This window comes from Macaca mulatta, chromosome 2 (genome assembly GCF_049350105.2).
Source record: "Macaca mulatta isolate MMU2019108-1 chromosome 2, T2T-MMU8v2.0, whole genome shotgun sequence".
Taxonomy (NCBI): domain Eukaryota; kingdom Metazoa; phylum Chordata; class Mammalia; order Primates; family Cercopithecidae; genus Macaca; species Macaca mulatta.
Window position 1 is genome coordinate 119,276,933 of NC_133407.1, and position 27,740 is coordinate 119,304,672.

The 27,740-nt window shown below is 41.9% G+C and overlaps 1 protein-coding gene across 1 annotated transcript in view; it reads right to left on the reverse strand.

Moving 5' to 3' along the window:
• The window catches only part of ERC2 (ELKS/RAB6-interacting/CAST family member 2), a 975,448-nt gene that overhangs the window by 208,766 nt on the left and 738,942 nt on the right, over positions 1–27,740 (reverse strand). The window contains exon 14 of the mRNA XM_077993178.1: positions 27,017–27,164. Coding sequence (XP_077849304.1) covers positions 27,017–27,164 — 148 coding nt within the window. The remainder of the gene's footprint in view (positions 1–27,016; positions 27,165–27,740) is intronic.

Below are 27,740 nucleotides of genomic sequence, written 5' to 3' on the forward strand. Positions count from 1 at the left end.
CCAAGAGTGACACAGGTGCACATGCCCTGAATATTTGCATTGGTAGAAGCTCTTGTTACTCCCACTTTAGAGATGAAGAAGCTGAGGCTTAGGGATTAAGCAACTAATCAGAGCTCAAATAACTGGTAGATCTGAGGCTCTGACTCTGGAGCCTCCTTTGTAACCAGTGCATCCCATTGCTCAGATCCACAAGGACCAGCCCCTTCATAAACAAATCAAGACTGACCTGGGAATGGCTCTGATCACCCACTCCAATCATAGCTTTAAAGAAAAGCAGCTCACTTTTGATTTTAAAATTCCCTCTGAAAACGATGGAACTTGGACACATTATAAAATCTTAATGGAGCCCCAAAGAAGTCCATGTTGCTGACCAACCCCTAATATAAATTCAAAAGTCATTATGCACAGTCCACATTAGCTTTTAATGCTTCAACCAATGAGACAGCTAATAGCTAGGCTAACACATTAGCAACTGCTGACAACCAAGGAATTTCTAACATCCTGAGCACCATTGCTAGTGGTGGAGTCTGGGGGAAGGGAAAGGTCCTAGAAGTTTCCACCACAAAGTTACTTAGTTAAGCGCAGGTCTGTTTAATTAAGTCGTGGGCAGCACATGCTATACTTAGCTTTTAAACACTTGTAAAGTCCTCTTCATTCATTTATCTTACTTGTCACTGACAAGCTCTTCAAGGACTGTAACAGTATGCAGAGCATGAAGAGCCTGGGTAAACAACACATATTTTATGTGGAGTCTAAACTGTTTCAACTCAGAAAGTCAATAGAGGGTCTCTGAAAAAAAAAAAAAAAAACAAAACACGGACTCTTTTACTAAAGTGTGGAAGCATTCTGTGCATGGTCCGTTAGGAGTTTCTTTAGAAAGTGAACTCCAAATCAAATCCTAATTTTTTAACCCAAAGGTAAAAAGACAAAAAAAAAAAAAAAAAAAAAAAGGGGAGGAATGGAGGAAAGAAAGGAGGGAGAGAATAAAGGAGACTGGGAAGAAATAAAGGAAGAAAGGAGGGAGAGAGTGAGGGACGGAAGAGAAAGAGGAGAGAGAGAGAAGAGAAGAGGTAAGGAAAAGAGAAGAAAGAGAAGAGAGAAAAAGAAAGGAAGGAAAGAGGAAGGACAAAAAGTGTTTGCAGGTGTTGAGATTCAGACTCTATAATTGTGCTGACAAGCGAAGTCGACATTTTCATTCCATTCATAATTCAACAAATTATTATCACTGGTTTAGGGAGAACTGGCATCATCAAAACAGCTCCCTAACTAATGAATGGGCAAAACAGCCTCGGGGTGTGGACTAACAGAATTGGCCAATAGGCTAGAAACTGGAGCGTGAACATTCTAGTAGAACTCTAGGAGAATACGAGATTCTAGGAGAATATGAGATTCTAGGAGAATATGAGATTAAGTAAAAGCCAGCAGTGCCCTCCGGAAGGGGCCGTGAGAGTCTTAAACAGGGCTATGAAGAGAGGTGTTCACATACCCTTGGAGGCAAGATAATTCACAGGGAGTAAATGAACTGCTCGACAGTTATATGTTTACTCTAAAATGTAAACAAATTATAACAAGCACATCAAAGAGAGGATTCATAGAAATTATGTCTTAGGATGTGGAAAACACTGTGAAGTTAATCCTCAAAATGTCTGAAGCTTGAGACACCACCATCAGTAGGGAACGGTAAAGCAATGGAGAATGGACTGGGTTGCAGGCAGAGGAGACTAGAAACTCAGGTCAGCCCAGAGAGAATGAACATGTCCTGAGAACTGCGGGAGGACAGAAGGATGCTGTCCTTCGAGGGCTTTGACCTTCGCACAGAAGTGGAAGCAAATGCCATCTGGGCCTGCTCCCAGTTCTAAAGCGGACTGGAAGGGCATAAACCTAAGACCTCCCAGCACCTCACCTCCTTCAAAACAAAACAAATGACCCCCAAAGGGGGCGAGAAGCGATGGGGTGAGCCATGCAGAACATGTGGTGGGGCTGTGTTGGCCAGCGCTGAGCACAGCTCTGACCCCAGGAGGTGTGGAGACAGCCAGGAGAGGCTTGGCAGCTGGGAAGGAGAACCAGACAGGGAGAGGCAGCCAGGCCCTTGGAGGGAGAACAAATCTCTCTCCCCAGCTGGTCTCATGCTTGGGTGAGACAACTGGAGAAAATGTAAACATGCTCATTAGCAGTTTTCCAATCAGTTGAAAAACAAATGGGAGGAGAAAAATGGCAGTGGATTGTTCCAAATACCAACTCTCTGCCACATCTCCTCAGGTGTTTATCTTCATCAGAGTTACCCACTGTGCTGTCCTCCCTTTCATCTGGATCTCAGCCCCCTTACTAGCTTTACCCAGAACGCTTGGAGCTCACCCTAACTAGGGTTGATTTAGTTTTATGAGGAGTCACATACTCCACTCAGGATAGAAGATCTCTGTGGACACCCCCAAAGATGCACAAACAAGACAGGGACATCATTTGCAAGTCTCCCCACAGCCTTGTCCAAGCTGATATTCCCTCAGTACATGAACATGAAAACTCATCAATAACCCCCACCTCTTCTCCTGTGATAACTTACCCCCCAAAGAAGAGGCAAAGTGGAAAGTTTGTGAATCTGTGTGTGAATCTGACAGAAATCCAATTTCCAGAAAGGATGAAGTTACACTCAAATTTCATCTGGAAATGTCTACTGTGTTGAGTCATATGGTGTTTTTGGTTTTTTTTTTTCCTAACACATCAACTTGAATTCATTGAATGGGTACATCTCAAAGAACACTTTCTCTTAGTCACCTATTTAAGGTCGAATCCAAAAAGCCTGGTTGTCTGTGACCCTGAAGTTGAAATAGCTTAAGTACAAAATGTCCAAATGTATTTAAACTTGCATCTGAACAAAAATAGATACTAAAGTATGTAACTGATGTTTCTTGACAGTACCAGGAAAAGGCGGGTAACTTGAAAGTTGGGGAAACCTTCTCGTAGACTAGAGAATTTTAGGGCTATCTCAAATTTCTCCCCTACAAATAAAGACTTGCCAGAACAACCTAAATTCATAAAATGTTAATACTGGGCCACATCTTCAATTAGTGAATCTGAGCTTACTACTTTACAGAGGGGAGACTGAGGCTCCAAGACAGGGAAGGTTAGTTGCTGATGGGCCCAGGAGAAATCCCCAGTATACTTGACTGCTGGAACCTGGCCCTGTCTTTGTCCCGGCTGCCTTCTCATTTGATTTGTAAGTGCCGACGAGTCCACCATGTCCATGACCTGTAACACCACAGGCCCGACTCATGTCGTTGGTTTTGCGTTCCAAAGTACTATGGTATTAATTTCCATTCTTTCAGTCTAAACAGCATCAAACACCTAATCATTTTGTTCTTGATGGCTACAGATAGGTTAAGGAATTTTCCATTTTCTTTGAGATATGAGCCTTATTTCTCTAGCAGAACTACTGATTAGGCTTTATAATTTTTCTTTTTTTAATAACATCTCTAAGTTTTTATTATGTAAATTATACATGCTAGTTATGAAAAATTAAAGAGTACAAGAGAGTTTATAAAAAGAAAAGTAATGTTCCCCCTCTGTCTGCCCCAATATTTATTCCTGCTGTTAAGGTTTTTCTGCCAATCTTTCTAAAAAAAATTATGCTTAATGCAAGCACAGACACACATACATACCCTTTAAAAATAATATCTCCAGTATGTCTTGGCTGCTCTTCCAACACATCAAGAACATGGAGAGCTTCCTCATCATTAATGGTTGCATGTCATTCCACTCTATGTGTATACTTTTGTTTACCAGTCTTCTATTGATGTGTTCAAATAGAGACTCCAAAAGGGAAGATATCTTTTTTCATTTTATTCCAAGATGCATCCCAAGCACCTAAAGCACGGCCTGGCACATATGGGCATATAATAAATGTTTGTTGAATGAATAAGTGATGGGCATTTGGGTCATTTCCAGCTTTTCATTTTTTCCAACAATGCTTAAAATAATATTTTTGCAAAGGAACAGCTGTGCTTGTCCTAATGTGTTTGTTTCCAACAAAGATAGATGCTTAAACATATCATAGCTGTTTCTATAATGTGCTAGGAAAAAACAAGTTCAAGAGAGAACCTAAAATAGAATATATACATTTTAAACTTGGAAGGATATTACCAAATTCCCTTCAAAACTGTCAATCAATATCCAGTCTGTATCTCTTTCTCTAAGCTGTGCTAACATGAGGTTTCTCCAAACTTTTTAATCTTCAGAAATATTATAGGTAAAAAATTGTATCCCATGTGTATTTCCCTAAGTATAATTTGAAGCTGAGCATCATCTCATTCATGTATTGTCTATTTCTACTTCATTATCTGTGAGCCCCCTTTTAATGTCCTTTTTTCCCACGTTTCTTCTTGATCATTTGGGAACTATTTTCTTATTGGTTGTGAGAATAATTGTATATCTAAAGAAAATTAGCTGGGGCTGATTTCAGGAAGAGAAGAGCATAAGTGAAGGTGGGAAGAAGGCACAGACAAGCAGGTCATGCGGGGAACGGAAATGTGCAGACAGGTGAGAGGCGAGGATGCCCAGGAGCCCAGTCATTTGAACACTTTAGCATATAAGGTGTTCTCTTGAGCAGAAGAGAAAAGGGGAGAAGTGGTAGGTAGTTGATATGCTGGGATGTGAACAGAGTCGGCCCCTGGTGGACCATTAGCAGGAATGAATGTTAGCAGTTAATATGGGGCTTTACTTCTCTGCAGAAGACTTTTGGGTTTTTTGAGTGTTAAGCATGCAAATGCCACTCATGCTTGTGTTGGTAGAAACAATCTAATACAACCTGCTTTCCCAAACAACAATTCTCTTTGTAGCCATCCTGGTGGATGGTGATCTAGTCCCCATTCCTTATCACTGGAGATGGGAGACTCAATACCTATTTGATAATGTATTAAGCAGCTTAAATAGGATGACTCCTACACTCATATTTTGAGCTTTGTACCTGCAGTTGTACCCTACTTCTGCCTTTTTGGGCAGCTCATGTCTTCAGATATTTGAATACAGTTATGCCCATTATCTATTCGTTGTTCTCTCAACTAGTCATTCCCCACTTCTCCTAGTCCTCTCTCTGTACCCCATCGCAAAAGGGGTTACTACAATACGTCAAGGCTCCTTTGAGAGAATTCTTTGAATAAAGCCTGAAACTAAGTCTTCACATGTGTCCTTACATGTGCTAAGCACGATTTAGAAATAATTAATATACTCTTAGTTTCCAATGATTTTTGCCATCTGCTGTGTAATGCTAATGCTCTAATTTGCAATTGATTAAACTCTATCCTGGTTGTTAGTTCCTTTGCCATTCTCTCTCTCTCTCTTTCTCTCTCTGTATCTCTCTCTCTCTCTCACACACACACACACATACACAAACACACACCAGAATTTTAATTCTAAGTATATACTTCATTCTTTCGCTTATTAAAAAAAATTTTTTTTTTTTTTGAGATGGAGTTTCACTTTTGTTGCCCAGGCTGGAGTGCAACGAGGTGGTCTTGACTCACTGCAACCTCCGCTTTCCAGGTTCAAGCAATTTTCCTGCCTCAGCCCCCCAAGTAGCTAGGATTACCAGTGCCTGCCACCATGCCTGCTTAATTTTTATATTTTTAGTAGAGATGGGGATCTCACCATGTTGGCCAAGCTGATCTCGAACTACTGACCTCAGGTGATCGGCCTGCCTGGGCCTCCCAAAGTGCTGTGATTGGGATTACAGGCATGAGCCACCGCTTCTGGCCCTTACTAAATATTTTGTTTAGACTTATACTGACAAAATGTCAGACTATAGTTCCATCTTGCTGAGATGTTTCTCAATTCTGATTATGTCTGCCATTGTTTTTGGTAAGCTACACGGCTTTGATGCATCCCATTTTCACCAGAAAACATGTTTTCAAAGGCTGTGTATAATTAGTTCCTTGTACATCCTGGCAGGTCACAGCCTAGCTCCTCTGGCAACCTCCCTATAGAGGTGACAGGATTCCCTAACCAACCTGCCTATAATAGAGCTGTTCAATCAACTCTAAATCCATCCATCCAGTCCTTATTTCTCCATGTGGTAAAAAAGCTATTCATATACATATGAGTTTATCTTAATGTATTCCTAGCTAAAATCTTGGTACCCTGGTACCCTGTGACTATGCCATTCCCTTGATTTGTCTTTCTATCAACTTTATCAAAAAACAAAGTGATGTTAGCACTACCTAATTTTCAGGAACAAATAAATCTTAATGATTTCTGATTTTATTCTCATTTCATAAGCCATCAATTTAAAGACTTATTTTGCAATCTAGGTGAGGACCAATATCGAGCCTATAGAATTTAATCAACATGACATTTGTCTTTTAGGCATTTAGTGGTAAAGTTCTAGAGGTTGCTAAAATTCAGAAAAGCTTAAAAAAGTGGAAAATTAATTTCTCTCTTCTTTGGGTGTTTTCATCCACTGTTGGCAGAATTTTAAGTTGGTATAAACTTTCTCAAGAGCAATTTGGCACTATGTATCAAAATTTAATATATGTATACCCTGTGGTCCAATAGTCTCTTCCTGAAAAAAAGTTGGAGAAGAACACAGGGATGAATACAAAAGGGTATCACTGGGATGGTAATCATAGAAGCAGCTAATGAGAAGTAAAAATATGTCCATATATTAGGATTTGGTTTATCAAATCATTAAATAGCTTTTATTTCTATAATGAAATATTCAGAAGCCGATCAAAAGAGTGATATACATTTGTATTCACCAGAAGGAAAGTGCATCACAACATATAATTAAATGGAAATAAAAGCAGACTGTAAAACAACTTGTTCATATAAAATAGTATACAAAAGTCTACATTTACACATATATATGGGTTAGTATATATATGTGTGTGTATGGATACATATATATATGTATATATATGAGAAAAGTACAGAAAGATGAGCACCAGCTATTTATAATTATTGCTGGGTATTTAGATTTTAGAGAATTAATTTTCTCCTTTATTTCTTTCTATATTATTTAAATATTCAATCAGGTACAGGAAATAATAAAACAATAAAAAAGATTTCTCTGCTTCCTACACAAAAATGCAGAGATACATATTACATCTCATATTAGGGGGAGATACTGCTGAAATCATTTTAGTTCTGGGGAAAAGACTCCTGAGACTGAGAACTTTGACTTTGGAGAACTGAGACTCCTGCTGCCTTCTATTTTTGTGAACTACAACAGTCCATTAAATGGAGCACCCTAACTTACTGGCCACAGCTTTCCTCCTTCCACCTTAATCTTTTAACATTCCAATTCCTCCTAACAACCAGAATCACCAATCTCTCTCAAGTTTAGCAAACTGCAATGAGAGGCATGGCTGTGTCTATGCACAAACAGCTGGATGGGAAAGGAAAGGTTCCCAAGACTCTGTCAGGCTCTGAAGCAAGACACTAGTGCCAAATTCAAATCCTCCCCCAAGAATCCAGGGGACCTCAGCTGGATCAAGTCACTGTCTATCTGAATGTCACATCATGGGTCAAAGATTGGGAGTATCTCTTTGCTGGGTCTTTTCAAGTTGAGAGAGTTAGTAGTATAGCTCCAAGTTCAGAAAATATCTTTTAATAATATAGCGATGCAATAATGTATAGGCTAAAGTCATGCAAAAAAAAATTTTATCATTCCCACACACTGAACTTGGTAATTATATAGAAGTTTGGATATTAAGGACCCAGACATAAAGGAGTAGACTAAAAAGCATAATTATGGCTCAGAAACAGCATATGCCTAGGGACATTGCTGGCCAAGTCCTACCCTACAAAACAAAACAAAAAAAGGTATGCTGTGGGTGTTTTTTTCCTCTCTGCCATTTTGGGAAATAATCCATTAAAAGAATAAAGCACCATAATGATTATTTAGGAATAGACATGACTTGGAAACTGGTAGCAAAATAGGTCTTTAGTTCTGGAATTTTAAGGTTAATGGCCCAAGGATCTCCCAGACTCTAGAGCTTTATAGGACATTTTATTTGAAATCTGTGCTCAAGAGAATATACTTCAAATTTCCATGTCTCATAAATTGTACAATGGAAGGAAGCTATTATTTTACTTGGTTGGGGGATGCATTAATGAAAGACCCAAATCATAACCTACTAACTACAGCTAAGTATGCAGAAAATAAGAACATGCCCTAGAAGGTACCCAACCTTCATCAAACCCAGGACAAGCTCTCATGAGCAGAATGACCCAGCAATCTCATCTCAGCAGCCATTTTATCATTAATTGAAAATGCTGGTTCCAAGCTGACTTTATGTTGACAGTTTTCATATCACACTCTTACTTAAGAATACACAGTGGCTCCCTATGTCATGTGCATCAGATAGAAACAGTTCAGTTACTGGGCAAGGCCAATCTCTCACTTTCCATCTTTAACAATCCACCTCCTCTCAGCTTCCTCCACAGAAACTCTCCCAAAGGTTGTCTGTCTATAATTCCAAGCACACAGACTCATCTCAACTTTGGTGCTTCCCTGGCTGGAAATAACTTCTCCCTACAAAACCAGGTACTTCAGCCTCCATCACAGTTGGGCTCAAAATGTACCTTATTAAGAAAATTTCCATAACTAGAAGTATCCTGGAGAGTAAAGAAAACCAGAAGTGGGATCAGAAGGCCTGAGCCAAATGGTCAAAGTTAAGCCACTTAACAGCTGTGAAACTACCTGCAAGTTATTTAACGTCTCCAGTTCTATGCAAAAGGCATCGGCAAGCCGCTTGACATCAAGGAAGCTGCTCTAGATACCTGAGCTAAGTCTGTGGCTTCTGATTCCTTTTCATAGCCCTGGAAATTCTGGAACAAGGTCCAGACCCTCTCTGTGCTCAATAAACTCTGTGGATCAACTGTCTGTCTTATTCATCATGGTGTGCCCTGAGCAAACAGGCTTATCTCCACTTCCACCCTGACACCTGTGACACAGTCCTATACTAGTCTCCAGTTACACCTTTCCTGGTGACAGTTACAGCCCAGAGTGATCCAAAATCTTGCCATTTATTTTACATTTCCAGTAGGTGAATTTGTAAGGCTATCTATGTATGGAGACCAAGTGTTTGGGGGTCCAGGGATTCCCAACTTTGGGGCTGCTGACTCATTTCATTAGATCAATGCCTCTAAAATGCTGATCTGTCAACCAGATCTGTCAGCTTCTTGGTGACTCTCCCCTGAGATTTTGAGTGTGTAGATCTGAAAGTGGCCCTAGAGTGGGTATTCAGTGAAGGAGAAAAAACAGCTTGCCGGGCGATGTTAAAACAGAGTCAGGTTTTAGGAACTGCTGCTGCAGGTAGTCTAACTATTTTAAACACTGAGACTCATGGACATTGTTTTCAAAGACTGTGCCTTGTGATAGCCAGAAATAACCCAGAGAACCAGAAGTTAAAACAATCATCTGTATCATTTTTATAATTACTTCCTCTAATTTCCAACTCTAATTTGTCACTGTCTTTCATTATCTATCAGTCTATGGGGCACAACATTAAGCCTCTTGGGAGTTCCAAGCTGGGAATCACTGCATGCTAGAAAAGGTCCAATGCTGTTCACTATCTCTTCTCAGCATGTCCCTGCCAAGGAATAATCAGAAAAGGCTTCTTTAACCTTCTCCTTCAAGTTTTCTCCTTTCTCCCTCAGGGATGCCTCTCTGGGGTCCAGGGAAGCTTTCATGCCCATAAAGACCTTGGTGTTGTTGGACATGAAAACCAGCAGGCACATATACCAACTCTGTCCCTGGATAAGTGTGTGGTTTCTGTTTGGTTTGTTCGAGAAGTTCTTTTTCAGATTTGCATTTCAACACTGTAAGAGATCTGAGAAACATCCTGGCAAACTGTCAGGAGAACATTCGTTTGACTGGAGAATGAGGCCTCTCCTTTCCCAGAACTATCCTTTGCATTCTCTGAGTTTGAGAATAAATATAATAACGAACAACCAAACAACCATAGAAGTTAGACCCAAGCCTTGACTTCAGATGGCTCGAGGTGAGGATAAAAATCTACAAATCATTCCACAGATCATGCAGAAGGGGGGAAAGATGTTGTGCTGGTTCCCTGATCCCTATCTGGGGTCCCAGAGTTCCATGGAACATTCCAGAAGTAATTTGGCTTTGTGCTCAGTGCACCGGGACTAATGCTTTTCAACAAAATTTCACAAGGAGACGTGGGGATAATTTTGGGTCCTGCTCTCAGCAGAAGCTGAAAATTAAGTGTGGCTAAGAAGACAGAATCAGGCTTTTTTATGTGACCACTGTTCGGATAAAGCACCCAAGAAGTGAAAAATCGTCTGCCCTATCACCATAGAGAATTTATGATGGATTTGCCCCAGAGGAGTCCTGCTCAGAAAAGCCTGCAAAACAGATCTATTAAAACGAACCTCTAATTATGAACAGTACAAGAATCCCACTGAGATAATTTTGCAGCTATAATATCAACCAATTCAATAATCCCAAAGCCCAGTCACAGAATCATCCGACTTGAGAAGATCTGAGTCCCTTAAGGGTGATTACCGGGCATGCATGACTGACCACCAAACTAGGTGAGATGCTGCTGATAAAACAAAAAAGAACAGGACAACAGCTTTCAACCCAAGCCATTTAAAATATCCAACAATGGCTTACAACATAAAACTGTTTGGCGGCAGAAAGAGGGAACCTATTATCAAGTATATTTTCTGGACCGAATACCAGAAATGTAAGTAAGATGACAGGATGTGCCAGAGGTCATGTAAATGTGGGTGACCTGGTAAAGGAATGTGGAATGCCTGACTTCCAGCCAGCACTTAGCTCCTTCCACTGTGGAGGAAGTAAGGACCAAGGTCAGAAGGATGCTCTGCCTGCCCTTCACAGACTCTCTCCATGCTCAGCAGAGTTATTAGACTCAAGCATCACACATCACTCTAACATTTTCCTCAGAGAGAAATCTTAGGTTTCTTCTACTTCCTCAGTTCTCTTGCTCTTGGTCAGGACATTAATATTTGTTGAACAGCATGTTTTTAAAGTGGAAAGATATTTCAAAAATCAAATATTCTGGTTTGTTTCAAAGAACATGTTCTCAACTAAAGCCTGATTCTTTCTTCCTGTGGGGGTGAGCCACAGTTGGCAATGATTCACCGAAATTTCCACCAGCTAACAATAAAAAATTATGTCCCATTCTGAAGAAACAAAAGAAAAATTGTAGTGAAGTCGTACATTTCCTTTCCAGTCCCCAAAGACAATCTGAAGAACTGAGTCAACATGCCGAATTAAGCCCTGAGAATTTATCCATATCTAATAAGGATTAGCAAATGTTACAACACTGAACATGGCTTGGACATAATTTATATTCCAACTTCTAAGGCACTGGGTTTAGTGCGGTCTCATTCCAGCCCTGACATAGGAGGATACAGAGAGCAGTCATGCTGTGCCCTCTGAGAATCCCTGCATGACAAGCAAGAGGGCTCTTTATGTGAAAAAAGGTTTCTTTACACAGGACCAGTACCCACAGAACCAGAATGTGATAACTAAGTCTAAAGAACCACCAAGGGGAGATGTGCAGCTCCCCTCGAGCCTAAGAACATTGTTCTAGAAGCAGAAAACCTAGTGATAGAACACACTCTGCCTCTTGCCAAAGCTGGGTATCCACCTGCAACTTGGAAAATATTGGAAACAATTCTAAATTACATATTGGGAATGAGGAACATTAAGACTCCTAAACTTTGGGCTAGCAGCTCTGGTTGGGTCTGCTCCATTCCATTTCTCATCCATACTTGCCAAAAGCACAAAGAGGCAACTGGGACATTTGCTCATACTATCTGCTATTAAGATAAATCAGCAAAACTTAAGTGTCTTTGGTTCATAAAAAATAAACCCCTAGAGTTTGCTCTTCCCCCACCAATATATCAGCTTTTTGTTTCCCTGCCTTACCAAGGATTGCATCAGTAGAAAGCTCAGGAACACACAGGCTCTTCCTGGAAGCCAAACCTCATCTCAAGAAGCCTCAGAAGACCCTGGCCCCAGCAGACCCCTCAGGAGCCTATACATGCAAACATCATTGTTGGATGGGTATAAATACCCCTTTCCTGGAGGGAAAAATTCCAGAACCCATCCTGAACCAGGTTCTTTCATTCCTTTCTTTCCCTCTCTCCCTCCCTCTCTCCGCTCCCTTCTTTCCCTCCCTCCCTCCCTCGCCTCCCCATCTCACCTCCTCCTCCCCTCCACTCCCCTCCCTCCCTTCCTTCTCTTCCTTCTTCCTTTCCTTTCCTTTCTCCTCCTCCTCCTCCTCTCTCTCTCTTTCTTCTTCTTCTTCTTCTTCTTCTTCTTCTTCTTCTTCTTCTTCTTCTTCTTCTTCTTCTTCTTCTTCTTCTTCTTCTTCTTTCTTCTTCCTCTTCTTCCTCCTCCTCCTCCTCCTCCTCTCTCTCTCTCTCCCCCCCTCCCTCCCTCCCTCTTTCTCTTTCTTTTTGAGACAGGGTCTCACTCTGTTGCTCAAGCTGAGTGCAGTGACGCAGCCATGGCTCACTACAGCCTCGACCTCCCAGGCTCAAGCAATTCTCCTGCCTCAGTCTCCTGAGTAACTGGGACTACAGGCACATGCCACCGCGTCCAGCTAATTTTTGACTTTTTGTGGAGATGAGGCCTCACTATGTTGGCCAGGCTGGCCTCAAACTCCTGGACTCAAGCAATCTTTCCACCTTGGCCTCCCAAAATGTTGGGATTACAGGTGTGAGCCACCACACCCAGCTAACAGGGTTCTTTCAAGACAGTGTTTGTTCATTCTGTTCTATTTGTTTTTCTTCACAGATAAATGAGTGTCTGGCTCCCAAAAAAGCAGAAGAGGTGACCTTATGTTTGAACACTGCCACTCAAGTTCTTTATTCCTTGGTCAGTGAACAAGTCATGTAGATCCTAGTTTATGTTGAGACATTGTCACCAGAGATGGTATAGGACCACCATTCCTTGAAGGACAGTGCTACCCTGTGGGGAAGAATAAGATAGCCCCATCTTTCCACCTCACAACTAAGATCAACATCTTGTACATTTCTTTAGTCCTTAGGGGTTTTAAAGACCTTACTCTGGAGAAGATGCTTTAAGATAATGCTTGTCTGTAAGTTAGGTAGGAAACAATGTACCTATTTTATAGGAAGGTAAGTTGACCTGCTCAGCATCATAGAACTAGTGAGTGGAGGTAAGTCAGGATTATACCAGTCAAATGAGCAATCTTTGGATCCTTCCTTCTTCACTGTTGTCTCTGAAATCTAGAATCTGCCAATATTGCCCGATGGGGAAAATGGCAATTGTATCTTGATGGGAAAACAAATGGGCAGAGAGTGCTGCCTTTACATGCAGATTAGCTAAGTGTGCATCCTAGCCCAACCACTTATCAGCTCTGTGACCTGGTTTCCCCATCTGCAAAGTGGGCATAATGATGGTACTGCCTCTTCAAGTTTTTCTGGGGACTATAATAAAACAAAGGCACAACATTGTGCCTAGCATACCACTTCTTGAAGAAGTGTTAGCTGTGTTAATGTTCTACTGAACAATGCATCTTCTCTACTCAACTGTAGGCTCTGCAAAAGTGAATCCTGTCATTTGCCTGTGCATCCTCAAAGGCCTTGTCATAGATCAAGTACTTGACGTACTATGTGTGAATGCACTGGAATAATCTCAGACAATCAAAACTACAAGGGCTTAGAGGTCTGTTAGCTTATCTCTTTCACTTTACAGATGGGGGAACTGAGCCTGTGAGAGAGAAAAAATAATGAGCCGCCCAAGGTTTCTCAGTGCATTGGGACCAGAGCTGGGCTAGAACTCTTGGGTCCATTCTCAGACCCTGAACCTTCTACTGCCTGCCAGGGCTCCCCTGAGGAGGTGAGTTGCCTTGTTTTGTTTAAACTTTTAACATTACACTTTAAGGTAGCCTTTGCATCAGACATCTCAGTGAGCATTAGGCCCCCAAACCAAGAAGATTGACAACAGAAACTCTGCCTGGCTTTGTGATCCACACACCTCCTTCCTACCCTAGCACCCCAAGTGGCTTCATCACAAGGTGAAGCCTGGAGCAGTAGGGTTTCCGGTTGACTTCCGAGCTGAGTTTGCAATTCTAGGAGTGCTGGGCCATGAGAAAGAGGAAATAAGTCAGCTGCAAGATAATCAGTTAATTGTAGTTTCTGGGGCGTAAGAACAGCCTTGGATTTAGACCTTCTGAGTTGCCATTCTTGGGGCTTTTCACTGTTTTCTGGGATGACCACCTCTCTGTCTGATCCAAAGTTATAATCTTTTTGCCCAATTCCATTCCCAGGCTGTGTCGAAGATCATTTGAATGAAGATTTTTTGGTTGTGCCCAATGGGGGCATGTCCCAGTGGTCATATCAGGGCAGAGATAAGAGAATGGGGTTGGGTGGCTGCATGCATATTTTTAAAAAATAATGTCATCTAAACACTAGTGTTGTGGGGTTCTGGCTCCCCCACCTTGTCAACTTAGCAACTGCACTTGGGGAGCTAGCCCAGAGGAACAGACTCCAACTCTCCTGGCTGAGGTGTGTCCTCACTGAGGTCTCCCCTCCATGCACAGGGCTTCCACATGGCTCACCCCTAATTTGGTTGGAAAGCTCTAGTGCTTTCCCGGGCAAGGTATCTGTGGAACATCCTATTCAAAATCAGCTCCCCAAATCCGTCATACAGCATCATCTTTGGTTTTTCCCATAGTATTTATTATCGTGCAACATGCCCTATATTTGATGTCTTTATTTTGTTTCTTGTTTCTTCACTGGAATATCTGGGGCAGGGAATTGTCTGCTTTGTTCACTGTTGTATCTCCAGTGTCCAGAACAGTATCTGGAACACAGTACATGCTCAACAAGTATTTGCTGGATAAACTGCCTACTTCTTTCCATGCCCACCTAAGTTGTAAAAATCTCTCTCTGCCTCTTGTTGTCTCTGTTTACTGATCACTTGCACTTCCTGTGGTAGGATTCTGCCCCAAATCTATGAGTGGCATGTTTTCAGAATGTAGCCTGAAAAATTTAACACGAACAGTTGACATTTATTTAAAAATTTACGAATGTCAAGTCCACTGTAGGAGACAGCTATTTCTTGATGCTCTAAAATCTGAAAACTACCCACACATCCAATAATTCAACTCTTGAGCATTAATCTTAAAGAAATTAACATAAAAATAAAAAGCCTTATGTACTAAGATGCTCACCACAGTGTGATTATAAAAGTGAAAAGCTAGAAACAAATCGAAATCCCCAAAGCAGAATGGTAAAATTAATGACTGCAAAATGATGGAAATCATAAACCAAGATATACGTTTTCGAAGGCTTTTAAGGACATGGGAAAAACGTACAAAATATTAAATGTTTAAAAGGCTAAACAAACTTTATTATGTAGTATGTCATGTCTTTGTTCAAATATGTATGTAGACAATGGAATGTAGGAAACTATAAATCTTAGTGACAGTTATTTCTGAGTAGTGGGACTATGGGTAACTTTAGTTTTTTATTTACATTTTTTAAGGTTCTATTATGAGCAGATATTATTTTTATGATAAAAGATGTATCTCTATACCTTCAACTATGAAAAAGCTCATTTACATAGAAAGGATGCTACAAAATCAAATCCTTATTACTTTTTAATCTAGTGCATTATTAAGGGGTAACATTGAAAAAAAAAAAACAATAAACAGGGGAGGTTCTGGAACTTTTAACTTTGCCTTTAGTGTGTTGCAGAGAATCAAAAGAAGAAAGTGACATCTTCCCCAAAAGAATATAAAGTTGAGAAAGATTAAAGGCAAAGTAATGGAAATTTTAAATTCCAAGTCTGATAAATGTCTTCCTGTAATCATGAGAGGAGAGGGTGAAAAATCCTTTTCCTTAATTTTCAGGAAAAAATCCTGACACCATTATTTGAAAAAACTGAAAAAGAAGAAGTTCTGAAGCCAGGAAAGGACAGACCTGGTGTGCACCACAATGGTGATCAATGACAAAATCGATATCACTTTAACACAGCTTTTCAAGGGGCGGTGTGAAGCAAAAAGCGAGTGAAAAGGGGCTTTTCTTTCATTTTGAAATTCAGCATCAGGAGGACACAAGGGCAGGAAGTGGGATCTTTTTTCAATGTATTTGAAATGATAAGGTGAAGACAGCCTGAAAGGACTTTTAATTATATGATGAGAGGAAGGAAGGGAGGGAGAAAGAGAAAGGGACTAGGAAAAACCTGGTTTTATATGTTAAATGATGAAAAAGAAAATGTAAAACTAAAGAGAAAAAGGCTTTCCAACAGATACCTTGAGAATGAAACACAAAGGCTGCAGGAGGTAAGTGCCAACATTTCTTGCAAGAAAACCAAAACGACAGCACACTTGATTAAGCCTGCAGCCTTATCCCCTAGTGGCAACCGGTGATGTCTGGTGATGCAGGAAGAGATAAGTCACCCTTCCCTGCCTGCACATGGTGGCCTCAGGTCATGGCAGGAGCCAGCGGGGGCCAGGCGAGAAGGGTCAGGAGGGGTGGGCAGTGGGTGCTCAGGGTCGCAGAATAAAGCCTTCTTTATTCCGCTTTTTAGCCTCAAGATTACAGGGGCTAAGACCTAACCGAGGTATCGCACCAATTCAGGGACAGCTCCTGGGAAGCGCATGGAAAAACTTCAATGTGAGACCCAGTTGGGCTCTGGTTCCACCTCTCACCAGCTGTGGCATCTCTGCATAGTTCCTGAACCCAAGTTACCTCATCTGTAAAACAGGATTATTAACATCTGGTTTTTAGGGTTGTCATGAGGATTAAATGAGATAATATATTTAAAATCCTAGCCCAATGCCAACTATACAAGAGCTCAAAAACTGTTGGTTCCTCACATTCTAAAATGTGAATAGAAAAACAGTGATGTAAACCAAGGTCTCTGCACACATTATACCCACTCCTAAGTCTCACTGAAGCAATGTCAGTCTAATAACTCCCAAAATCCACAGTCTAACAACTGGATTCCTCCTCCCAAAGCACATTGGCTCCCTGGTGGCCGACATCTTGGGAATTTTCTCCTGTACACACTCTACTTTGGTGGTGGATCTGAATGTTCTCAGAGGCGGTAATGAACAGGTTAAAGTTGAGGGGATTTCAAACATGTCTAATCCAATAAGAGGCTTGGTAAAACATGCGTTATCACTTAAAGAATAAATGTTTAAAAATAGAGCACAGATGTGAAATTTGAATAAAAAGAGAGAGAGACAGCACAGTGAGAGATCTTCTTGGCATTTGCATGCTATTCTCTGTTTTGGTCACCTTCAGCTAAGCCTGTTATTCTGATATGCTCTGCCAACTGCTCAGTGCTGTGGGGTGCTTCAAGTTACTGAAGCAAAGTTGGCAAATCACTCTGAAATTTAAAAATCAGACCCATCTCTCCCTTTATGCATTTCTAAAAGCCAGGGAACACAATGGTAAAGTTGATCTTTTCAAGTTTTTCTAAACTAATACTTAAAAAGCAAAGGGTGAGTTTCCCCACCCCTCCTAAAACTAGCAATACTTGTACTGGGATCCTTAAAAACTTAAGAGAAAGTATCATGGTTAAATAGGCATTTGTCACAAAAGATGGGCTACAGATTGCCAATCATAGAATTCATGGGAATTTCTACTTATGTAGAAAGCATTCTCTGATTCCTCCAGCAGGCAAAGGTTTTTGAACTTCAGTAACATCTCTGCAACAAAAAATAGCAGTTTGTCCTATTTTATCTTTCATGAGCTAGTATCTATCATACTGGAAGTAGAGATGATAAAACTCTAAGGCTTAAGGACAAAATCAACACTTCCTATAGCCAAAGAGTGCCCATAAGTGCTCCATGCATGTTTAGAAAGAGGAACTAAAATACATTTAAAACAGAGCTTTCACCCAAGGAAGACACTCGGGTGAGAGATTCACATAGTTGGCCATCAGGTCAGCTTGATGCTCTGGGAAGAGCCCTTCTGACAGGGATTTGAAAAATGCATGAAATCACAGAAAATACTTTGCCTCCATATTCACTGAGTGCTATTTTTTGTTGCAATGGCAAACTGAGTGGATTCCCTGAGTACTGGGGTTGAGGCAGCAGCTGCCTAGGATAAGGAATGTTTCCAGGCTAAGAGGGCAAATGAGTGTCTTACCCAATTGCTTGGACATTAAGAGGAAATTGTTTACAGTAACACTGAGCAGTTCAGGCTTTACCTCCGTAAGAATGACCTGCCAGATCTGAGTATTTCTTTTTTTTATTAAAAGGGGTTCTCTAGAATAGACTGTAAAGACACTTTGCATTGAAGTCAAAGATAAATAGAGATGTGACTGGATTCTACCAGTGGGACACAAACAGCTTAACCCAAAGTGGGTCTGCTGTAAAAACCAATACATTTGCATTTTAGCAATTTGATCTGGACCAAGTCTGTGATGCATTACAATGCTGGGATCAAATCAAGCTTTTCTGGAGGTAATCCAAACACAACAGGAGGCTATGGGAACCCTACTGCATGGAGTTCCTCTACTGCTGTTTAACTGTGCTAACCTCCTGAACCATAAAGGGTAATTAAAAGTCATCTGCACATGAAGCACTCAAAGTGTAAATGGGAAGCACAACCGTGGCTTCTAGCAGAGGGGAGAAGAAATGTCTGGCTAACCACTCCACTCAGGTGCTTCTTACTTTCCTGGACAGGATGGGTCTACCTCTATTGAGATCCAATTTTGACTAGGATTCCATCCTTATAGGTGGCTCTCCTGAACACATTCCAGGGCAGCCTCTGCCTTCTCCTATTTTTCACCACATCTGCGACTAATCCTTGTAGACTAATCCTTATAGACAGTCCTATGATTTTCGGACAACACAGGGCAGAGAGGCTGTACCTAAATAGATTACATTACAAGCAACTTGTTATGGCCTCCAGAATGTTTACCTAGACATGGGACTTTTCTTTTCTGCAAACCCCATGGGAGGCAGATCACAGAGAACCAGTGGACTAGTCTCCTGGTCTTAATGCCTTCCTGCTCCAGCTGACCTATGTGTTTCCTGGTGGCCAAAAGCAATGCCCAGAACTGGTAGAGAAAGGAAAAGAAAACCAAGTACAATTTATCTCTGATCTCAAAAGTAGTCTAACCAGTTCTGAGAAATAAGCTGGTTCTAATTTTAACTAAACAATAATGTCTGGCCCTCATTTTAAAAAGGCATTTTCATCGAGGATGTGCGTATCAGTACTTCAGCACATAGGCGAACATTTGGGAATATGGCTTAGGGGGTAAGATTTAGTTTTAAGCTTTCTTCAAAAACCCCTTAGCAGCAGGCAAATCCAGTGATTTCAGAATTAATTATTTTGATGTCAGTCCTTTTTCCAAGGGTGAAGAAAAAGAGTTGGGGCCCTGGCTCCAAGACACCAAAAAAGGAAAGGTGGTAATTTTCTTATGTTTTTTGAACTGGCCTCCATAGAAAAAGAACCAAATCAAAATTTAACTAATTCCCAATTGAGGCCCTCTCCCAAAACTGCACAAATCTGCAAGCAAGATTATTTTTAAAAAGAAGCAACATAAAAGTATCAGAGGTATGTGCCTGTGAAGAAACAGGAGTGGAAGGAATACAAAAGTTGGATAGTATCAGATATCTACTCTACCAAACTAGAATCAACCCTTTACCTTTTTCTAATGCAACACGTAGCAGAAAGTTAATTTGTATTACTCTCTTACCTTTATACCATGCTCAGCCTAGAACTAACCCAAATGTCAACACCTGAAGAGCATCACAAAGATTCTTTTATTGTTAAGCACAGTTGGAATTTCTGAACTCATTTCATATCACCTTTAGCTTTCTTGACAGATGTTTAAAAATAGTTAAACTATTTCTAGGCAAATTGATTTATGAGATACTTGGGAGTTTTCAGGGATGAAATGGAGGGATTCCCTTCATAACAGCAAGCAACCTCTGCTACTTCTGAGAACTCAGTGACATTTTATTCAAAAAGAGTCCAAGAAATTTGAGAAGATTTGAACTAGAAGAAGGTAAACAAATCTGGAATAAAAGTTCAAAATTACCGCCATCCCAAATAGTTCAACCATGGGGAAAGTCACTCTGTAAAAGTGTTTTACAATGTGGCAAGAAAGGGCATGGTGACATTTTGAGGTCATTAGTTGACACATAGGCCTCATCTTCTCTATCAAGCCCTATAGACTGGTGGTGGCTGCCTAGAATATTGGGGTGAGAATTATGAGGCTAAGTCTTATCTACAGAAACAAGGATCATGATTGATCAATGATTTTTCTTTTCTTGCCATGATTTATTCATTCATTCATATATTCAACAAATAATTGCTGAATGCTAGCAATTGTGTTAGCAACAGATAATAACACAATTATGTCTTAGAGATCAATGATGAGCAAAAAGTCATGTTACTATATTCTCAGTCCTTATGGAGTTCAAAAACTAGCAAGGCAGATAGCTATTATTAAAATCATCACAAAACAAATGCAAAATTGTATCTGTTACAAGTGCTGTCAAATGGATAATATATGTGCTGAAAAGTGTCAACTTGGCAGATTTGACCCAATTGAGCAAGTCCCAGAAGGCTTCCCTGGAGAAGTGATGTTGGACTGAAATTGAATGGATGAATAGGCATTAACTAGGTAAAGAAAAGAGGGAAAAACATTCCAGGCAAAGGAAAGGGTACATGCGAGATACAGAGCACATTGGTTTAAGTTTGTATTTATCCTAACACCTAGAGGAGCCTGGGAAGGGTTTTCAGCAGTAAGGACTGGAGGGTGATGAGTGTAACCTGAGATTTATCTTTAGAAAAGATTATGTTTCTGCCCACTGAAGTTTGAAAACAGCTGGCCTGGCCTGGAGGCCAAATGTACTTCTTCTCCTAGGCACAGGCAACCCCCAGTGTAGGCCAATAGCAGGGGAACGGCCTCTCTTGTCTACCTGCATGCCTCTTGACAGCAAGAAAAGTCAAGATTTGGACTCTGATGGTGTGTTGTTGAAACTGCCAGAAAGTCAGGGAGGGTATTTTGTCATCAGCCCTACTCCCTCCCACACTACTTAAAAATCTCATCAGGTATGACAGGCCGATTCTGGCATGAGTTCTCTTTTGTGGCTCCAACGGAAGTAGCAGTGTTTCCTAAAAAGGCAAGTCAAGCACCTTGAGACTCCATGGAGGCTGGAGCTAGGGGATGTGGAAAGTGAGCACACTAGGGGAGCCTTAAATAGGCCAGTCCATAGTGGTGACTAGGGGAGCCCTCCCTGTTCTGAGACTGCAGAGCTAGTATATTCTGCTTCCTAATTGCACAGAAGTTCTGCCTCAGAATACACCACTCTTAGCAGATCCTGCACAGGAGTCCTACAGTCTACTCCACCCATTCCCACTCTGACAACTTACTTCCTTGCCTCCTTGCTCTCTCTACACCAGCCATATTAGGCTCCTTGCTATCCCCCAAACACACCAGCACACTTCTGCTTCATTCCCTCTGCTGGAAAATCCTTCCCCTAGACATCTACATGGCTCATTCCCCCCCACTCCAACCTTCAAGTCCTTGCTCCAATGTCTCCTTCCCAATGAGACCCATCCTGTCTACCCTATTTTAAATTGTCACCAGATCCTTGATCCTACCCTAGAACTCCTGTTTTGCCTTATACTAGTCTGTATTTTTCTTCTTTTCTACCATATAATTTATGTATTATGTCTATTGTTTATTGCCTTTCTCCCCCTATTAAAAAGTAAGCCTCTCTGGGTGTGATGGCTCATGCATAACAATCCCCACACTTTGGGAGGCCAAGGTGGGAGGATTGCTTGAGTCTCAGAGTTCAAGACCAGCCTGGGCAACCTAGCGAGACCTAGTCTCTTCTAAAAATAAGAATAAAATAAGCTAGGCATGGTTGTGCACACCTGTAGTCCCAGCTATTAGGGAGGCTGAGGTGGGAGTATCGCTTGAGCCCAGGAGTTGGAGCTTGCAGTGAGCTGTGATCGTGCCACTGCAGTCCAGCCAGGGCAATGCAGTAAGACCCTATCTCAAAAAAAAAAAAAAATGCAAGCTCCACAAGGAAGCAGTCTTTATGTGTTTTAGTCACTGATGTATTCCATGCCTAGCACTGTAACACAGAGCAGGCAGTCAGTAAATACTTGTTAAGTTGAATTCCAATGTGGCAAACATGACACTTGGTCTCACCAAGCTGCACACTCCTATTATCCCCATCACCCTGGACAGGTTGGGAGTCATAAGCTGAACCACTGGAACTGGATTTCTCTGATGACATCTGTGAGGTATGGAGGCTGATCATGGCTCACAATGTTGCTTTAGGGAGTCAGTGTTCAGCCTAGCCACAAGCAAGATCTCAGCACTCCTGCAGCACCAGGGTCAACTCTGCACCAGATATGAGTGGTTTGATAGTGATTAAGTCATATAGTCTCTTGGACTTTGGTTTAATCACCTCAAAAATAAAGATGATGCTTTTCTCATTGGATCAGGCAAAATATCTGTTATAGATGATTCCCCAGCACCTGGCTGAGAATCTGGCACAGAGTAGGTAGGCAATAACTTGGTTGATTATAAGGAAAAAATGAGATGATGTTTGTAAACTTATGTAACCATAAAGCACTTGGCATAGAGCCTGGAAAATGGTAATCATGCATTCATTCACACAACAAATATTTACTGAGCACCTACTACGTGCCTGTCAATAACTCAGTGACTTGTGTTGGTCTGGGAAAGGGAGAGACTTTCTGTATAAGTTGAGCTCAAAAGGCTGCCTGGGCTAGGCATGGTGGCTTACGCCCATAATCCCAGCACTTTGGGAGGCCGAGGTGGGAAGACTGCTTGAGCCCAGGAGTTTGAGACCAGCCTAGGCAATATAGTGAAACCCCATTTCTACAAAAAAATATAAAAATGAGCTGGGAAAGGTGGGGCATGCCTGCTGAGGTGGGAGGATTGCTAGAGCTCAGGAGGTAGTGGCTAAAGTGAGCTGTGATTGTATCACTGTACTTTAGCCTGGCTGACAGAGTGAGACCATGTATTGAAAAAGGAAGGCAGTCTGAAAAGGATGACATCTCTCATAAGCCAGTCTGCCTCAATATCTGCACAGAAGACTGAGCAGGCCAGGCAGGTGGCCTTCCCCTCTCATTGGCCCTGAAAGAGCTCTTCTCTTCCAAGTCAGCCATGCAGATCAAGACAATTGAAGCCGGGCGCGGTGGCTCACGCCTGTAATCCCAGCACTTTGGGAGGCCGAGGCGGGCGGATCACAAGGTCAGGAGATCGAGACCACGGTGAAACCCCGTCTCTACTAAAAATACAAAAAATTAGCCGGGCGTGGTTGTGGGCGCCTGTAGTCCCAGCTACTCGGGAGGCTGAGGCAGGAGAATGGCGTGAACCCGGGAGGCGGAGCTTGCAGTGAGCCGAGATCGCGCCACTGCACTCCAGCCTGGGCGACAGAGCGAGACTCCGTCTCAAAAAAAAAAAAAAAAAAAAAAAGACAATTGAGATCTGGGACTCACCCTCCCAGGACTGCCCTCCCTCACTGATATCTATGTGGGTTGCATACACAAAGCAAGCAAATTTCGTAAGTGCTATGGGCCTCTTCAGTGTAGGCTGGGACCTGGGGTCCAGGGTTTCTGACATGTCTGCTTACTGCTCCACAAGTGCTTTGGCTTTAGGAGAGGAGGACCAGGAAGGCTTAGGTGTCAAGGTCTATTTGCTCTTTCTGCCACAGTTGCCACAGCTCAACAATGTGTTCTCAACATGTGCCCAGCTGTGTGCAAAGCAGTAATGATGAAATCAAAATTAAACTACCTCTGAGGGTTGGCGGTGATAATATCAATTAGTAGTAGTAGCAATAACAGTAGTATTAATAGTAATAGTAGTTGCAATAGCAGCTTACACATATGTCGCACCTATTATGTGCCAGGCATATGCAAAGCACTCAGTTTACCTTTCACCTCACAATAACTCCTTGAATTGTTAGCCCAATTTACAGATGAGGAAACTGAGGTTCAAGAAGGTTTAGTATCTTGCCTGTAATCACCCAGCTAATAAATGCCAGAAACAGGATTCACCCTAAGCAGCTCAACTTTGGATGTCATCTTTTATGATCATTTGGCAAAGGGTCTCCTTAAGTATTATGGTGTATCCAACTGTGAGGCTGAGCAAGATACCCAACCTCTCTGGGCCTCTGGCTCCTTCTCTATAAGAGTATCAAATGCTCAGTCTTATTGGGAGGTGATGAGTTGATGTATGTAAAGCCCTTATACCCATGCCTAGTACATGATGAGGGCTCAAAAGTATTAGTAATTGTTGTCGATGTGATCAAATAGCCTAAGCCTAAGGACTCCAGGCAGAACCTACTGTTTGTGAACAGCTGGAGAACATTCTTCAATGGTGTTTTTGGCATCTACTTTAGGTTTATGAAGATAAGGAGACCTCACAATTTCTGGGAATACCATTCTGCTTGACACCCTGAATTTCTCCCTGAATCTGGTGTGTGGGGCATGTGCGGAACCCGGTAGACTATCTAAAGCCTGAGCCCCATCACTTACAAGCTGTGAGTCATTGCACTGGTTATTGCACACCCTGAGCCTCAGTCATGCTCCCTAGAAAAGGGAGATAATGCTGCACACACTCACATGGTTGCTGTGAGGACTATGGGACAACATCTCTGAAGGACACTGGATATAAGACCTAGCATAAATTCTCAATAAAAGGGGATTATTTTGATAGCACATTAATCATTGTTCTTAGAGGCATTATCATTGGCAATAAGGATACTGAAATTCAGGTGACTTTTCCTGCCCTTTGGTGGGTGGGGTGAGGAAGGATATCAGACCTAAATCACCAAGGAGCCCATCCTCTTCCTTCACTGCATCCTTCTCCACAACAGCCCTTTAGACACTGCCTTAGCACATACAGGAGCTGAACTCTGCATAGCTGGGGTTTCCCAAATGTACCCCATGACACCAAAAACCAAGCTTGTTGTAAAGAATACAGGCTTTGTGCAGGTTCCTAGGGGCAAATTGAAGGACTATGCTCAATCCTTACTGGAATCGAGAAGTGAATTTTCATGATGCTGGGAAAGAAAAAAGGTAGCCTTAAAAATTCCTTATTGGGAAAAGTAGAGGGGAACATGAGGAGCAGACTGTCTAAGAGAAAGAAAGGAAAAATTATCCACTCTGCCTGGTAAGAAGGCTTCTGGCAGCTCTGCAGCTCCACCAAGCTAATTCAGCAAGAGCTGACCCTATCAGGTGGCCAAAGTCTGGAACCATTGATATATACACAATAAATGAAATGACACTGCAAATCATGATATAATGCTATCATCTATGGTCTCAGACTTTATGGCCATAGAGTACTGAAAATCATCAAAAGAGGTGAAGGTCAAGGTTGGATGCACCCCCACCCCCAACGATTGGGGCAAGTGTCTCCTTAGCAGCTGACTGACCCGAGACCTTCGGATCATGTATGCATCGTGGCTGGACCAGTGGTACTTGTCTGTAATATCTGGACTGTAGCCAGCACCACAAGAGCATGGTATTTTCAAGCTCAAGGGCTGTTTCTTAGGTCTATAAACCTGTGGGAGAAACCTATAATGGTTAGGTGCAGGAGAAGAGGGTGCAGGGAAGGAATTAGGGAAAAGCAAAGAAGGATGCTCATTTTGACTTTCTGTGGCCAAGTAGGTGGAAAACCCAGTGTAAAAGATGCACAGTTCCAAAAAAAGAAGTCAGGTGCAAGCAATCTCCAACCCCTGAGGCCAGCGTTAGCAAGGCATACTGCTCTGTGGAATGATCCCAGTGTCTTGCAGTGACTGGGACTCTCCCTCTACGAGAACAAGGTGCTCAGGCACAGTAGCGGTCTCTCTCTCTCTCTCTCTGTCTCATTCTCTGTCCCTCTCACTGTCTCTGAACAAGGCAACCCCATGAGAAATAACTCTGGTGCAGGGCCAATGTATGTCTTTTCCTTCCTGAGAGGGAAAAGGGTTAGTCACATTGTAAGCGGAGAGGACTTAATCCTTCACGCTTCCTTTCCACTCACCTTGCCCATGGTGCTTGGCACAGATCACTCTAGCAGGCAGAGAGCCTGCCCCAGGGGCTGAGTCAATATGGAGGCACTCTACATGGTAACTGTGTGGCCATTAGAGGGCTTCAGAGCCACATATGGCCCTAGGTAAAATGTGGTAGCCACCCTGCAAGGCCATAAACCATTGAGCTGACTGAGTTTCATAATGAACTCGAATCTTAGTGAATATCTTTAATCGTTGCTTACAAGAGTCACCAAGTAATATGAGGAAGATAAATATCTAAAGATTTCATGGATGATTTTCCAATATGCTTCAGATGTAATTATTTCCATTTAAGCCACTTCCAGAAAACCTTCCAGAGAGCAAGGAACTTTCTGCACAATTTAGAACTATGCTCCTGCTTCCATGTCCCTCAAAACAAATACAGTGGCCTAGAGGGGCAAAAACACAGGATAATGGGGCAAACAGGTGATTTTTAAAAAATAGTGTGAATAATGGCTGGGTAGTCTCTAAGCATAGTCTGGCAGTGCTGGGAGATGCTCCTTGGCTGAAATGTATCGGAGGAAATAGTCGAAGAACTAAAGTTGAAAGAATAGAGAGAAAGAAACCTAAAAACCTGGATGAGGGCAGTTCTTTACAGGGACCAGAAAGTGAGCAAGGCAGAGGTAACAGGTCCAACAGGAAAGAAGTTTGCCCAGAATTTAATTATAAGTTTCTAGAATTTAATCAGAAGTCAAACAAAGTCCACTGGAAGAAAGAAAGCTGAGAGCTACTTCTGAGGAGATGACGCTGACACAAAAGAAAGGAAAACAGCACTGGTTGCAAACCACACGAGCCCAGCCACATGCACATTAACACAGAAAAACAGTAAAATGCTGTTGCAGCGACAACTGGGTCCATTGCGCTCCTACCTGGTTTTAGCGGCTTGAGCCCACAGGATGGACGTGGGAAATGAAGAGTGGCTAAAATCCAGAGAAAGCCCACAAAGCCCCAAACCCAGCAAAACACACCTGTCTTGCAGGAGGCCCCACCTGCTGCTTTAATTGATGTACTAGTCGGTCTTTTTCTCGCTTGAGGGCCATGACTTCTTCCTGCGTCTTTTTCTTTTTGGAGGCAGACAATTCCAGCAAGGCAATGTTTGCATCTTTTTCACTGATGGCTGCAAGTAGCGCTTCCTGTCTGGTAAAATAAAGATTATTGAGATCATTTTTGTAAAATAAAAAAACCCCAAACAATTGGCATTTATAGTTGAAATGAACCACAGAGTATTGTCTCAATGGGAAGAAATTATGAATAATAGTTAAAACAAACTAGCTTTTTGGCTTTCAGAATGGACAGAGTAGTTTGGGTCAGAATCCCTGAGACTGCACACTGCAGCCACTGAGAGAGGAATCTTTTAATGGCTTCATAGATGTAGCCACATATTAGAAATGGGAGGGGACAAATCTGAGCATTCATTGCCGACACATTTATCCACCCATCCATCCAAACATACATACATTCATCTATCCATCCATCAATTTGCCAAGAGTCTTAGTCTGTTTTCTGTTGTTATAAAGTAATACCTCAGACTGCATAATTTATAAAGAAAAGATGTTTATTTGGCTCATGATTCTGGAGATTGGGAAGTTTAAGGGCATGGTATTAGCTTCCAGCAAGGGCTTTTGTACTAACATGGCAAGAAAAGTAGAAGGACAAGTGAGCAAGTGTGAAAGAGACCACAAGATCAAGCAAAGCTTGCTTTTATAACATCCT